The following is a 16,325-nucleotide window of genomic DNA, read 5'->3' on the forward strand; positions in this document are numbered from 1 at the left end:
TCTTCATTAAGTTTGTCAGTTCCTTAGAGGATTTTAACCCTCAAATCAAATGTCCGTATGTGACACACTGTATCTCTCAGTGCAGGAATGTTTTAGGTTGCTTTTCTTTTAACCCTTCCAGGTCGATAACATCCTTTAAAAATCTTACGTTTATCTTATTGTTAAGTTAACAACCTTTAATACTAAAATATTTTTTTCTGCATACAAATCTGTCGTTTATTGAAGAAACGCTTTGATGTGTAATACAATTCTGAGACACCTCACTGGAAATCAGGTTTTATTTGATTTTTGTGCCACATTCAGAGGTGCAATGTTATTCTTAATTAATCCTGTATGCTTATGGATACTGCTTTAATTGCTTCATGTGTTTTAGTTCACTGATGCCCTTCATTTATAAAAGCTATTGAACAGGAATGTTACATCTGTGAAGTACGAATAGTTACATTTGCTGCCATGTGAAAGATTTCTCCACAAATTTGCACACAAGAACAATGACGTACAGGATCTCATAAAAATGAGGTGATGATTGAAAAAAGTCTTATACATCATACTTTAGCTAGTTATGCTCCTGCCAAGCTACAGTTCTTACAAATCTTTGTTGTGCTTTCTGGATCTGCACTTTTCAGCTACCAGAATACCCATCCACAGTTATAGCCAATATAAAGCTGTACAAACATTGGAGGTAGCAGTCAGCAATCATATCACTCAGATTAGAAGCAGAATTGGAATCACCTTTATTCGCCTTTAGATACATTTCATGTACAAGGAGTTTACTGTGGTATACTTGGTGCTGCAAAAACTTTCTACACATACCGTAGAGGTACACAACAAGACAATAGACATCATTAAGACAGTGCACATATACTAGGAATTCTGGTTAAGCAAAAAGTCAGCCCTAGGAAAGAAGCTGTTCAAATACAGGCTGATTCTGGTTTTAATATACTGTACCTGTAGTGTCTTCCTGAGGAACGTTGATGAAACAGGTTGTAACCTGGGTGGGAGGGGTCATCAGCAATCTTTCCCGCCTTCGTCTTTTCTCTAGAATTGAACTCCTCAATGATCGCCAAGTTATAGTGGTATAGTTATAGTCTCAATAATGACTCTGTAAAACTGTATCAGGATTGGTTGAGAGACACCAAAAGTTTTCCAGGTGATACAAAACGTACACTGTCTGCTGTGCTTTCTTTGTGATATTGGCTATATTCGTGTCCCATTTTTCGGGTATTATAAACCTTAAAGGACTCCTCCACACTCAAAGCCAGATCATGGAATTACCAGGGGGAGAGTTTTTGGGGAATGTTTCCAGAAATCAACCACCATTTCCTTTTTTTACATAAAGTGCTTTATGCTCCAGGTGGTTGTTAGGACACCATGATACCAACCGACTCACCTCCCTCCTGCACCAGGTCTCATCATTATTAGTGAGGAAACCTACAGGGGTGATCTCGTCCGCTGTTTGACAGATGGGGGTGCAGTCGTTGGTGTACAAGGAATAGAGCAATGGGGAGAGCGCACGTCCTTGAGGTGCATTTCAGGACCCCTGTATCTTCACAGGGTAAATTGCTCGATATCGGATTCTTTTGATTAAAATGTAATTTTGAATTTGAATCAATTGAAATTAATTGAATGTGTATTTGAGTGTATGTATGTAAAGAACCTGTTTTGGCAGCACACTCATTTCATCTTTTTCCTTTCTAAAGCAATATTACATGGGGACTCTTGATAGCAGGCGTGGATGCTGTAGTCACATAATGGGGTTTCAGATGAACTTTCAGAAGCATTTGACCATGTCAGAAAATCATTCAAAATCTACGATTTGTATGTAAAGGTGAGAACAGGACGTACTGTATGAAGGTCAGTTGAAAGGCATCAAACAGGCATGTGTTCAATAAGATCTACTTTGTGAAAAGTCCCTCATCTATAATGCCAACAACGAGAAGCAGTGCTTTTCCATATTTTCTAAGGTAAATGATCCATTTAACGGTATAATATTATATTTCAGCCACGCAGCTGCATGCCTTTGAGTTTTTGTCATGTCTAGTCAAGGTGTTTTTTTCTGTGCCGCCAGTCTGAAGCACATGAGGTTTCTGTTGTCATAAAGAGAGAGAAAAGGCCATTTCACCAGTGACCTTCCAGCTTGTCAGCTGTTTTCTGCGATTCCAGTAGAGGCTGGCATTTTCTGCTCAGGACGCCGATGGAATAAGTGTGATCATCCATGTGAGAAAGCTCTTATGAAGTCGGTAACATCATAATTGCACATTATACACACAGACAAAAAACAGCTAGTACAAGTCATTTCTGTCCAAAGCTCCGTTTTGAGTGGAATAAAAATGTGTAACTGTTGTCACGAATGGAAAAATAGACTGCGTCAAGCCTACACCTGTGGTCCCACACAGTATGTATAGAGAAGTACTGTTGGCTTTGCAGTTTTGTATTACTTTTGCTTTAGCTTTACAAATGCTTAAAGAATGATTTATAGCTCCGAAATATGGAGGTTTTGGACAATTCATATTTACTTTTGTAACTGACATATTTGCAGTATTTTTCACACATTGTAGCTGTCTTTTTTCCCTATATTTAATTTAATCTGAATATATTTAACCATTGATTCATTCATTTGAAAATTACAGATGTTTTTATGACCATAACTGAGATACAGGGGCTTGCAGAAGTATCCTCTATTTACTCTAGTATTTAGCCTGTTAGCTTTATCTACAAATAAACTTGCGTTTGTTGAGAGACTGTGTTCTACAACCAGAAATATTGAAATCACATGGTACAGTATATGCTGTATGCCTTTAATCTCCAGAACATTCATTCATTCTGAGCAAGTCTTGTTAAATTATTATTCTGTATTATTGCTTTTGTAGTCAGTATGTTTCTGCACAACAGGGCTAAATAACTAAATGTAAATGTGTTTGTAAAACACTGGGAAAACCCCATTTTTATTTAGGAAGCTGTGGTTCCATTGTTCTGAAGTTTCATTATATTAAGTTTCAGTATCATTGGAAGAATTGTCATAATTAACAATAATTGTCAGATTTGACATTGCTCTTGTTGTGGTGTTTTCATTTTCATTACCATTAGTATAGCTTAAGCTACAGTATACTCATTTCTAATAAATATAACAAAACCAAATCAAGGAAGATAGAGGAGAAAATTGATTGAAAACAAAAGGATTTGTAGAACCAATAAGGTCCCTACTACTGTACTTATTCTTAAAGTGATTGCAGCCACGTCCTACTCCTAGAAAAAACATGACAGACATTCATTTTTATTTTATTCACTGAAGTATTTGATATAAGTGTTTAAAGCAATCTTTATAATGTTTAATAACTCCAAGTTAACAATTTGTTGTTAACCCTGCTGCGCAGTGTGGGATTACTGTGTAATTGTCATAGTGAACTGCCCTTTGGCACTCCTTCCCAAAGATCTTGTGTCAGGCCACAGATGAATATCCGCCATGTTAACATTGCAGTGTGTTGCTACAGTACCTTGGATAAGACAAAGCAAGTACTGTCTCAACTATCTTTTTCTAGTGTTATGTTGTGCAAAATAAAAATATATGTATCCGAAGTCTATTCTCAGATATACATTTTATGTAGATATTGCCTATTTGCTGTTTTAATTATGTTGTTGCCACTCCTATATTATTTTGTCGCTATGCCTGACAGTAATATACGTCATGCATTTTCTCATGAAAGAAAATTATATGGAAAAATATCCAAAATATTTTGTGATGTATTTTCTATCAGGACTAATGGATTTTGCTCTGGAGCCAAAATCTTTAAAAATGCATTTGCTAAGTTTAATAGTTATAAAAGAGAGCAAGTTAATATCTAAAATGAAAGGCAAGAGTGATTATAAGGCAGTGCCTAAAGGTCAAGTATTTAAGGTAGTTTTTTTTCAAAGTAAGAGATCTGCAGAGAATTTTCTTACTGTCACACTTTAGTGAAGTGTTCCCCCATACATTGAAATATTCACTCTAAATGGATAAAGTAAACGAGACTATTGTTACAGATATTGCATTTACTACTGGAGCACAACTTTTCAGTTTTGACCTGCAGGGTAGTTTTAAAGGGCTTGCCAGGTTTTTCTGGAAATGCAGCATGGCATGAAAGATGCATATTAGACTGGAAGCTGTAACCACTATCAGTGTGTCTTTCCAAAGAGGTCTTTGTTTCCAAAGAAGAGACTGAAAGGAAACGTTATACCTTGGTTCATTAAATGCCTGTGTATTTGAGAAATAATACACCTCCCTCATATGCCTACTGCGGTTCAAAGCCACATCTTAAATACTGTAACTGAAGCTGAGAACATGTAGATGGTTTCCTGGAATTTTGTGCAAGACTTGATTTAATGAGGGGCCTTGGCTACACACTATGTATTTTTGTGGCTATCTCAGTGATTCATGTCAAGGCAGAAGGGCTCTTGGCTGGGACGCACCACCCTCATTGAAATTTCTGAAGGGAATATTGAGGCAGTGCCCTCTGTAACCGGAGATCTTCCTGGCATTGGCAGCAGCACATTCTGCTGGAGGAGTGTGTTATGGCTCCCCTTTGAAACTATGAGAGACTGCTTTGAGAACAATCGGGAGAACATGGGCGTAAAGAAGAGGTGACGTGCAGGCTTTGCCAGCATTATGTCGGCCGCCGCTTCTGAGGACACGCGCTGCCTTTGTGCCGAAGTGTTTCTTGTTTTTTCATGTCCGTCAGCTGTCTTGCTTCACAGCTTCTTCAACACTCCTTCTGCTTGTTTCGGTAGATGTCCTTTTGCCTCCACTGTGCCCTGTAAGGCATTATTTATTGGCAATGACAAATCTATACTGTATACTGGCATAGGGATGAACAGCTCTTTCTTGGTTACAGTACTTAGGCAAAGGGCAGAGACCTGTCTGAAGTCTGTCAGGGAAGATCCCTGAGGACAGCAGAGCTTTGAGTTCCTTGAAAGCCACTCATAAAAAAAAAAATGCATTACTCATGTTAATGTTGTCATCATCATTATCTTGGATAATATAGTTTAAAGTGTATAACACTTCCCCGGTTAACATCCAACAGAAAATGCATTTCAGTAAGATTTTGTGTACGCAAATAGGAATAGGATTCAAGCCGTCGTATTGCAGTCAGATTGTAATGGTGCATGTAATGCCATCGAGAGGGTAAGTTACAGAAAAGTCAGATTTTGACTTTGTAAATCAATAAAATTTACTTAACCATTTCTATTTGTAAAAAAAAAAGGACTTATTGGATATCGCATTTAGAATAATCAGATGAATTGTTGCCTTCTCTTAAACAAAATCCTTAAAACAGCAAGTGGGAGTTCTCCAAAACTAGTCATTTAGCAGGACCCAGGGTGCCGAACAGGGATGTTTTAGACTGACCTGGAGCACCACGCACCTCCCGGCTCAGAACAGGTCACTGGTTACGAGATCAGAGTTCCCCGCCTCTGGCCCTCTTCCACAGAGCTCCTGCAGCAGACATTGCTGTAACACCTCAGCCTGCCCCACAGCATGGCACCTCATGGTCCGTCTTACCTTCTTACATTGAAGTACTTTCACTTCCAGAGTACTCGCCATCCCTCAGATAACTGAAGGGAAGGTTGTAGCAGTTGTCTGCGGTGTAGTGGATCGGAACTGTGGCCTATGAATTTAGGGGAACTGTGCTGTAGTCCCTTTAGTATAGTGATGTTAAGTATTTCTTTTTATCAAGCGACACGTAACAGCAGTTCAGAAAGAGTCTCCCTGACGTGACATACAGTACTGCAATGAGCGTAAAAATGTGTGATTTGTAGTCAGAACTGTACGCGGGAGGAAGGAATCCTGTTTAATTGCTATTATTCTCTTTAAGAAGCTTGAAAGGATTCTGTCTTTGTGCGTTTTGGAGCCTCCTGTGTTATGTTGACACATAATAGAGCATTTTTTGGGGGAAGTGAGCACATTTGTTGAGGGGCAACACAGCTTTCTGTTGTTTGCCAGCGTATTAACATCTTTGTTATGACATCTAAGTCGATTTAAAAAAAATCACGTTTTCTCCCCTCCAGCTAGGCAGCTCAGTTTTGCTTAATTATAAGGAGTTAATCAGACTTGTCTGAATTGTAATAAATGATGTGACCCTTGTTGTTAATAGGGAGGAGGTAATATTAGCCTTCTGGTTATTCCCCTTTGAGTCATCAAGATTATAATATGTTGATTAGTACAATCTAAACATTAAATGGTGGTGTATGACCTTTACCACCTTGCCATATCTTCAGCATCAGCTGAAACACTACCCACCCTGACTGAAATGTTATTTTTTTAAATAAGAACATAAACAAGTCTGAATATTAGTGTTACAATTTTCTTTCCAGAACAACTGTTGAAATTGAATACAATTGAATTCTATTTTTGTCTTTTTTTTTCTTTTACTGTTTTTAAAGCGCTTTTCGTCGTATTGACGGTGTTTCGACAGAAGAAAGCCGGTGTAATACTTTGTGGGTTCTCTTCATGCTCGCGTTCAGCTCGGGGCTGGGCAGATCACGGGGTGGTGTTACAGTATCAGCCGTGTGATTCCCCCCTTGCGCAGTCTGGCAGTGGGATCAAAAGACCAGCCAGGGCCTGCTGCCAAGTCAAGAGGAGGTTTCAGATCCACAGAATGGAAACAGAGCAGGGGATCTGAAGCTTTTGTTGTTGAGCATTTGGGGGACCAGTGTTCCATCCCAGGAGGAAACACACAGCTGAAGAAGGCTGTTAAAAAATTAATAGAAGGGGGTGTTTTTTATTTCAAAAAATATAGCGCGTGCTGGTAACCCAAAAACGTCTTGCTTTTTCTTCAGATGGCACCTCAAATCAAACTAGTTTGAAATGAACTGCCCTGCTCGTTAGATGGGTGCTCACATAAAGGGATTTCAAGGCAAAGCATGAATTGTAGGAACTGCAGTATTTTGGGGTTTTTTTTCTCTTTTGTAAGTCATTGACAGTTATATAGTATTACCCCTTTTATGCGCACCAATTCGGAACACATAAGCTACTTATAATTCAGCCCATCATCGACCCTTCACGAGGGAGAGGAAAGAATGTGAGCTGTCTTCTGAAACATGCATGGTGAAGCTGCTGTATGTCTTTTCGCTCTGTGAGCAACGACACGGCTCTTGTTCCCAGGGGAAGGATAGACACCGTTCTCTCTGATAGCAGGACCGCCACCTTGCTGGCCGACAACAAGCTTGAGTCTTGATAGTAAGAGCTCTGTAGTGCTAAGTGGTAAATTAATGGGAGGGTTGTGTCCTTCTTTCTCCATTATTTGAATTAAAAGCAAATGTCTTGCTGAGAGGATGAATTAAGTGCCTTATGAAGTTAAATGAAAGATTCAAGTGTTACGAGATGTGTATCTTTTTATTGCAATGTAGTAATGCTGTGCTCTTTCCTCAACAGTACGGGATATATTGCTTATTTTTAGGCTTCTCACAATTTATAACAGGTGTGCTTTATAACATAGCATACATTCTTTGCATAGTGTTGTAGTGAAGTCTGCAGTTTCTCTATTGAGAAATTATGCATATAACATAGTCCTGTGTAAAATAAGGTGCAGTGCTTGTCGCTTTTATTAACAGTCAAAAAGGAGATGTTAAAGCACAGAAACATTGTCCTTACTTGCACTTCACCCTACTTAGAAACCAGTTTCCTGCATTGTAGGAAGACCCCTCCTCGTATACTGGGGACAGTGGCTTCTAGGTGAGAGGCTTTAATCAGCTTTTGTAAGAGGTGCACCAGTCCTCTGTGGGTCAGTCTGTTCACATACACTCTTCTCATTCTGTGGGTGATGCACATAACTTCGGTGTGCCCAATGCACCAGAGCTCATGTGGTAAAAGCACACCAGCAAGAGGTGTGCTCACCTACACCTATACTGGTATTGACACAGGAGAAAGAGGAGCACAGGAATTATTTGAACAAGCATAAGATTGAGAACTGCATACTGCATAAGTGTTGCAGGTCTTCTGGGCTCCATATATGTTACAGTCTACCACAAAAAGAAGTCAGACAGGAAGTATAGAAACCATATAAAACAAATGAACTGAAACAAGTCGGGAAACCCTCACCTCTGTTACTCACGTGCATTTTTGGGGGGGTTTTAAATTTCAGCATACGAGCAAAAACACCAAACAAACACGCATCGGCGATCACTGAATGTGTTTCCCTCTGTTTTTTGGCTAATAAATGTAGCTCGTTTAATAGCAGTGGATTTGGGAAGTGATAAAGAAAAGATGATGAATTGCTCATTCTGAACAGGAAACCACTGGCCATGCTGCTCATTACGGGACTGAGAATCAGACACTTCGCACGGGCCCTGTGACCCGCAGCTGAGAGACCTCCTAACGCCAAGCAGGCCAGGCAAAGCTCCTCTGACCTTGCTGCTGTTCTCCGGGGTTTTCTTAGCCAAGGAATGTGCTGATAAAGCACAGCATTCGCAAGGAAAGAGTTCAGGAAGAAATGTTTCTTCGGACTTTCTTAGGAAACAGAATCTTTTGTCAGTGGAGTTTAAAACGAAAAAGAGCAAGGCGTTGTGATATAATTGTTCCTCACTGATCTGTGTTTCAAAGATCACAGGAATCACTGTAGTAATGTTAGGATGAATGCTAGACATGTGACAAGCTGATGAAGTGTATGTAATCAATTTACTTAATTAATGTAGCTGTAGTCTATACTGTACCATCTCTCATGTTTATGTGACGGATGACTCATGAGTTTGGAGTCTCGCCCTCACTGGCTAAAGAGGAAAAAATGTCTGAAAGCAGGTTTCTCAAAGTACAATCCAGCAATCAGTTTCTCAAGTCAGGAGAGAGCCTTCTAGGTTCTGATAATAATACTGAACAAAATCAATCAGACATCTTTCAACCATTTTGAGCTCAGGTGATTCCTAGACCATTGTCCATTATGTCTTGAAATATTGTTTTGTGAAAAGACAAGAAAGAAGTTAGCTTAAGTATTTATGCTAACTACCATCTTGTTAAGTGTTTTGTGAAACTGGCTCCAGGTGTGCTCCAGGAAAGAGCTTGCCTTTTTTTTTTTGGAAACCCACACAGCATTAAAGCCTTTGGCAAAAGTGTGTTTATGAACGTTTGTTGCTTTGTAAAAAATAACAGAGCTCTGAAATCAAATTTTATGATGATGGTTGAATTTGAATATTGGAATGTTGTTATATTTATTTTTGTATGCCTTCTTGTTCTTTGCCATTAATCTATTTTATAAAAGAGATAGTATTATTAAAATTATTATTCTAAAAGTTTTATTTTCCACAGTTTAAACTCAGTAAGGTACTGTGTTGTTGACCTTCACTTGATTTGGAGTCCTCTTGATATTTTCTTAAATCTTAGAATAGACACAACTGTTTTTGGTCACGTACTGTAGAAGACTTGAGTGTTCTCAAATACAAGACCTTCAACGTAAAATGTATCTTAAGAAAGAGAAAGGGTGACAGTGATTAAATTATCTCCTTAAAATGCGTCTTAAATTACATGTGCACCGAAGAGTTGCATTTAAAGGCATCTTTCTTTTTTCTCTTGCAGCAGTTGAATCACCCCAATATTATTAAGTATTTGGATTCCTTTATCGAAGACAATGAACTGAACATTGTTTTAGAATTAGCTGATGCGGGAGATCTCTCTCAGATGATTAAGGTGAGAATAATCATTCTTCGTCCTTATTTCAATGCAGATTGCAAATGTAGTACAAGTAAATGACACGCTTATTTTTTCATATTCAGGCTGCTTGAAAATACAGTTTGTTTCTAGATTAGCCTTTTTCTCTCATACAAATGACTTTCAAGCATTTATGTTATTTTCCAATAACCTATAGCAATAGCTCCCTTTCAAATGCAAAGTGTTCCATATTCGAATGGTCTGACATTTCTTTTAAACTGCTGGGATTATCATTCTTCAGATACACTACTGATTTTACCTCCACTCCTTTTTAATTTGAAATGGATCTGAAAGGATGATCAAAAAATAAGTAAGAGAATTGTTTCTCTTTTCATGGATGCACTGTGATTTGAAGAATTATTTATATACTTTCTCACATTTTAAACGTGTTTAAAAACGTTTACCTCTGTAACACATTAATCCCTGTACATTTAAAGATCATCTGTGAAATATTTCTGTTACGTGGCAGTATTCCATTATTTTAATTTTATTTGTGCTACCAGGAATGTAAGCATGCAACAGTCATAGTCATTATGCAAGGTTTTGCTTACCATATTCCTGTCTTTTGCATTATTTATCAGGTGTTATGAAGCTGATTTACCAGAATATTATATCCCTCCAGAGAATTAGTCTTTCCAGAGGAAATATGTCAGCGAAGTCAATTGGGATTAAAAAAACCTAAGTCCCTCTGGCCAGAGATGATTTTAATGCCATGCTGTATGTAGTAGAAACAGAATTCTGACTGACTACAAAACTGCCCACTACCCTTTCTGCTTGTCTGTCCTTCTCTCCATTTATCAATCTATTAGTCTGCTCATGCTTCTCAACTTTTGATTAGCATGGCTATTTACGTTAATACAGTTGTAGAGATATTTATTGACATCCATCTTTTAAAAGCAGTGTTTTTCACTAATTGGATGACTGCTGCTTCAGTTGAACTGCACTTATTTTAAAAGTGAATCGAAGAGTTTACTAGTGAGTAGAGGCAGCAACGATTTCAAACGGGTCTACAGGAACAGCTAAGAAATGTTCAGTGGTGTGGAATTAAGTCGCTATGTGGCGCAGAAGTTCACTCACTGATCACTCGGGACAAATGGTCTGAGTCATTCATCCTGTACGCACTCCTTTAAACTTGTCCTGCTCCCATCTCACTGGCCACAGTGATGGAAAACAGACTGAGAGAAGATTTGCCTCCTTCTAGTAACAATGTGCAAAGTAGAATGATTCAGGTCAAGATCTAACAAATGCTTGAATGGTTCCCTTATGGCAGAAGGGACTCTGACAACTAAATTTGGGAAGCCTTCTGTGTGTATTGTGGACCAGCTGTATAGTACGAAATAAAGATGAAAAACTTTAGATATGAAAACCTGGAGTTTTTTCCTAGGGTAAACAGGATATTCAGTTAATTCAACTCTATTGACTAGTACCTGAGAGTGAATTGTGCACATCAAGATTGGCTCAGCCTGGGATTAAATCCTGGATTGAGGTGTATTTTCCATGAAATCTTGGATTGCGTTCCAATTTTGGTGTAGCTGGAGTGAGTCTGCTGTGGGGAAAGAAATAGCTTTTTTGTGTTCTTTGTATATAAATGATTAATATTATATATATAGTGTTTATTTAATCATTTTAAAACCATTGGTGCTCCAGTTGTGGATAATATGTTTGGGTACGTTTCGGCCGCAGAAGACTATAGAGCATTGATAGCTCTGTTCAAGCATCCCTGCCTCAAAACATAAAGTTTCAACCTTAAATATATTTACTAACTGCTCATGACAATTTAAGATACAAGCGATGTTATTTAATGAGAATATAATATCACCAAAGTCGGTAAAAGGATACAATTAATAAAAAAACGTATTATGCTGTTCAATTGCCTTCAAAAAAGATCTAAGTAAATTAGTTTGGGGTGAAGGAGGTTTTCAGTTCCAAGGTGATATACAGTACTACAAATCTCTCCACCATATGCACATTCTTGATTTATTCCTTTACTTTTTAATGGGTAAAATTCTTTAAGTCATGAAATTTGAATGTCAGCGATATTTAAATCACGGCGTATAATCTCTCAGTGAAACTTCCATTTCCTCTTTAAGGAAATAAAAATTCAAAGCCCTTCTTTTGTCAAAGTGAAAACTTTCATTTCAGTGCATTTTTAAGCATGAATTCCAGACATCACATAATTATAGCTGTTGATTTGCAGATCTTTGTCAAAAAATACCCTTTAGTTTGCTGATGGCAAAATGTTAAAAGAAAGAATATCTAAACATTTGTTGTTTTGAGGCATTAAATATGTCTCACCAGTTAATTAACAAGATTAGTGTTAATTATGTGCGGTGTCCATTCGGGAGTGTCAAACCTCATTAGGCAGCATCCTATAATGGCTCTTCATTGCCAGTGCAAACAGTGGAGTGGAGAGGGTTAAAATGTTAATGAAAAGATAAATAATTCTTTTGATGTTTGGCAGTGTGTCGGCAGTTGCTGTGTTGACTGACATGGGTTGGGAGATGCCAGATTGCTCATTGCTTATTCGCTCATCTTTTATTTATTCTTGTTCCACAGTATTTTAAAAAGAAGAGGCGACTCATCCCTGAAAGGACAATATGGAAATATTTTGTGCAGCTATGCAGTGCTGTGGAGCACATGCATTCTCGCAGAGTGATGCACAGAGGTAAACTGGCCGGCTCTCATCTCCGATACAAAACCTATGTTGTTGTTGTTTTTTTTTACGTGCACAAATCACTGGACTGGGATGCACTGTTGTTTTCTTCCCCGTTTGGAGATAAAGATGAAATAATGATGTGCACGTTTTTTTTTTTGTTCCAAAGCCCGCGCTGTCCATTAAAATTCTTGACAGGGAAGAACAAAAAGGGGCTGGTGTGGTTCGTTTCCGCGAACAGGATTGTATTCCACCGCAGTATTATTTTCTCATTTCAAGTGTCAACGTGGCTAGAAATAAAAAAACATCAAGAGAATAGGAGAAAGGAAGAAAGAGGAGGGAGGTCAGAGCAAAACTAAAAACCAAGGAAAAAAAACAGGAAATGAGGTATATGTGTCCAAGCCGCAGTCCAAGCCGAGAGAGTTGTTGGACCTGAACAGTGTAATTTAGCTGTACGATTCTCTATGTGAATAATTGAATAATAACTGAATCCACCCTTGTAAGATTTAAAGGGGCTCCCCACCCAGTGGCTCTTATACAGTTTTGACTACAATAAGCCACAGACCCAAGTGAAGACCTCTGAAGGGAACACTGACCACAATCAGAGAGCTGTCGTTGTGCAGGAGCAGTCCAGAGCTCATTGGTATGAGTTAGGTTTTGGTATTGCTCTAAGACAAGTTAGATCTGATTGGCGTACCTGTTACATGAACCCCGAAGCACATTATCACAGGTAATGGCAAAGCATATGTACGTGGGTGTCAGGAACACTCCGAGTACATCTGCCACAGAGAGGATCAGAAGCAGTCCCCATGTGGAACTGTCCGCATGGTGTTCCAGAGATCCCCGAACATGGTGAAAATGGATTGCCAGATGTGCTAGATTTTTTAAAGAAATAATATTTCCTCAGATTGCATCCCCACTAAGAATTACTAACACTGAAATAGCAACACGTTGATATGGCATTTTTTTGTCACTGCCCTACACATCCAATAATGTGAAAATGGAAACAAAAACAGTTTAGTGTAATCTAAAAGAAAACCTTGGTGAGCCTTGAGCCTTGGAGATTCATATAACTAAACTGCTGACATACTAGTACAGTAAGTAATGCGTGAGAAGAGAAACATTTATAAATATGTGTTGTATTGAAAGAACTTCTCAGAGGAAGGTGATAATTTTAGACTGAGCCATTTATTTGCCAGTGAATCAAACATGATAATAAAGATCGATGAATAAGATCAATGCAATTTCACAAATGAATAATGAATCAACTGTATTCATCTGGCAGGACTTCAGCACAGAAAAAAGGCAAGTGACTCGTAGCACCATAGTTACTTCATGATCTGGCTTCATATCCTGGTTTTATAATAAGAGTTATTTCAATTATTTGACAAATGAGAAAAATAAAATTATTAAGTTAGCTGGTAGCAAGCTGCGTACTCTTCAATGTCGAGTCTTTACTGAACTAGTATAAACAGCTCATTATACAAAAGAATAGTTAACACTGCCTGTAAAACTAGAAACTTAATTACACCTCTCGTTAGCGACATGCTTTTGGTTCTGTGAGGTGATACAGTACATGCCTGCTTGCGTTCAAAGCATACTCCAACTTTGTAGCATTCTGGGTATGATTGATGGGAGAAAAAATTAATTAGCCAGAAAAAGAAAGGAAATTGCATAAACATTTGACATTTTTATTTCTCAACTTACATTGTGAAATAAATTACTGGCAGAAATGAATTGCGTTGTACTGTATTTTCATGTCTAACACCTGTGTTTTGTGTTGCCTTTTGATATTCCAGCAGCAGGCTTTTGGTCATTCTGTTTCCCAGAATGAGCGAATTTGCTGTTACGCATTTCATCTGCATATTGTTTCAGAAGGCAAATTCATTATCTACATTCAAATGTAAAGCAATGTTCGCACATACTTAGTGTTAAATGAAGTGTTTTTCTCCCCCTTTGGCACACAGCAATGATAATACATATCAAAAACAAAAGGTAAAACAACTTGCACAGCTTTGCAAACTCAGTGCGTTTGACAAAACAGAAACAGTATGTACAAGACCTTCAAACATTTAGTGGTGAATAATAATTAATAATACATTATTTGGGGTAAAATGTACATTGAAACATCTGATTATGCCTGTAATCTCCATATCACAAAACACAGGAGCAAAAAATGATGTGAAAATCTTACAGGAACTACATAGCTTGACATTTTAAAAAATCTAACTACCATTTCTGAAGCTGTGGATAGGCAAGAATTGGGAATAAATAATTCCAGGTCTCAGAGATAGATGTAGGATAGATAAGGAAATGTTGGAAAAAGTCTCTGTGTAAAGAACTGCTAAATTTTATATCGCAGAAATGTTGGAGAGGACAGTAAAAGTCCTCTTTATCTTTTAGAAAGTTATAAAAAGATGTGTCTTTTATGTCTCTTAAATTTAACGGGTGACTGATGCGAACTCCTAATGAGTAAAATGCTCTAAACACATTGTGCTTTCAATTGTGTTTCTTTGAATTTTTTTCTCTCTAAGGTTGCTTAGTCGTTAATCAAATGACTCGACTAATTAGAATCGTAAATATTTGCTTAATTATTCTTTGCCACTTAATTATTGTTTAAAGGTGTATTTGCTTTTGCCAGGTGTCACCTTGAATGTTAATTTAGATTAGAATTGATACAGTGATTGTTTTAAATGAGTATAATTTTAATTAATCCTGGCTGAGTTAGTCTGCTGTAGTTTGCTTTGGTTAGATTTAGTATGAATTTTAAATTGATAAAAACTTTCGTTTTTTTTTTCTTTTAGACATAAAGCCAGCTAATGTGTTCATAACAGCAACAGGGGAGGTAAAACTGGGAGACCTGGGGTTGGGACGTTTCTTCAGCTCCAAGACCACTGCAGCACATTCCTTAGGTAAGAAAAAAGGTTCTGTTTCCTTGCTCAGAAATGCCTTTTGTACTGTCCAAATCACATCTCTACTGTACTTACAGAAGACTCAGGAAAGCCTGCCTGGGATTGTTTTAAGTGCTTTCAAAAGAGATTTAGCTTTTGTGACTGCACATCTTGTGAGAGCTCCACGAAGCCAGCAGTTTCTTCTTTTTGTTTTAAAACTTACACAATGCGTTTCCTTGTGCCTTTTGAGGAACAACATACGCTTTACTTTTAAATCAAACTAAACAGAAATGGCTTTGCGAGTTTTATTATCTAGGGAAAAATTTTCTTTCTCAATTACATGTCTATTATATTCTCTATAAATCGTAGGTGAGTGAAAATTAGACTGTTCTTAAAGAAAATACTTTAAGAAAAGTAAAGTCCCATAAAGTTGCTTACACTAATTGCTTCTAATTAAATTGATTGTTGTTAAAATTAATTAATTATTGTTATTTTTACTCGTTCTCTTTATCCAAGTGTGAAATAATATATTTTCTCTATATACTGTATGGAAGTTTTATAAAATCATTCAATTGTAACTGGAAGGTTTAAAGTCCAATAAAGTAGTACAAGAGTTCATGAAAAACAGGAAAATCTGGACAAAGAACACTAGAAGAATTTCAGTAGTAAAATATAATATGCAGAGGCAGTGTATTGAATGTGGGGCACTAGCCCAGGAAGAGCTGTTGTTTGTAGCTAGAAATCAAAGCACTTCAAGGTAGGTGTATAAAATCTGATAGTATCTATAAAAGCTTATTGAGCTTATCAGCATCTATCCAAAACTATCCACCCACAAGCTATTTTGGACTGGGCTAGGTAAAAACAGAACAAATTCATGTTTCAGAGGTGGCAGATGATGAGGGAGAACCTGAAGCCAGCAATGCTAACATTTTAGAACCCATATCCCCCTGTATAGGACTGGGGTGAAGACTGAATAAAATGCTTCAGTTGCTCCTTATTTGGCCGATATCCAGAAGTGAGTTAGGGGTCTATTGGTATGTTTCTCCCTTTTCATCATGAGTTCATCGCAGGGTGATTTTTCGGGTCAAGGTCATTTTTTTTTACTTTAGGT

The 16,325-nt window shown here is 37.7% G+C and overlaps 1 protein-coding gene across 2 annotated transcripts in view; it reads left to right on the forward strand.

Moving 5' to 3' along the window:
• The window catches only part of LOC148816047 (serine/threonine-protein kinase Nek6-like), a 116,033-nt gene that overhangs the window by 65,377 nt on the left and 34,331 nt on the right, over nucleotides 1-16,325 (forward strand). For both annotated transcript variants that reach the window (XM_088940609.1, XM_088940607.1), the window contains 3 exons: nucleotides 9,539-9,649; nucleotides 12,227-12,335; nucleotides 15,128-15,235. In XM_088940609.1, the coding sequence (XP_088796735.1) occupies nucleotides 9,539-9,649; nucleotides 12,227-12,335; nucleotides 15,128-15,235 (328 nt within the window). The remainder of the gene's footprint in view (nucleotides 1-9,538; nucleotides 9,650-12,226; nucleotides 12,336-15,127; nucleotides 15,236-16,325) is intronic.

The sequence above is a fragment of the Atractosteus spatula genome, chromosome 23 (genome assembly GCF_055471065.1).
Source record: "Atractosteus spatula isolate fAtrSpa1 chromosome 23, fAtrSpa1.hap1, whole genome shotgun sequence".
Classification (NCBI taxonomy): domain Eukaryota; kingdom Metazoa; phylum Chordata; class Actinopteri; order Semionotiformes; family Lepisosteidae; genus Atractosteus; species Atractosteus spatula.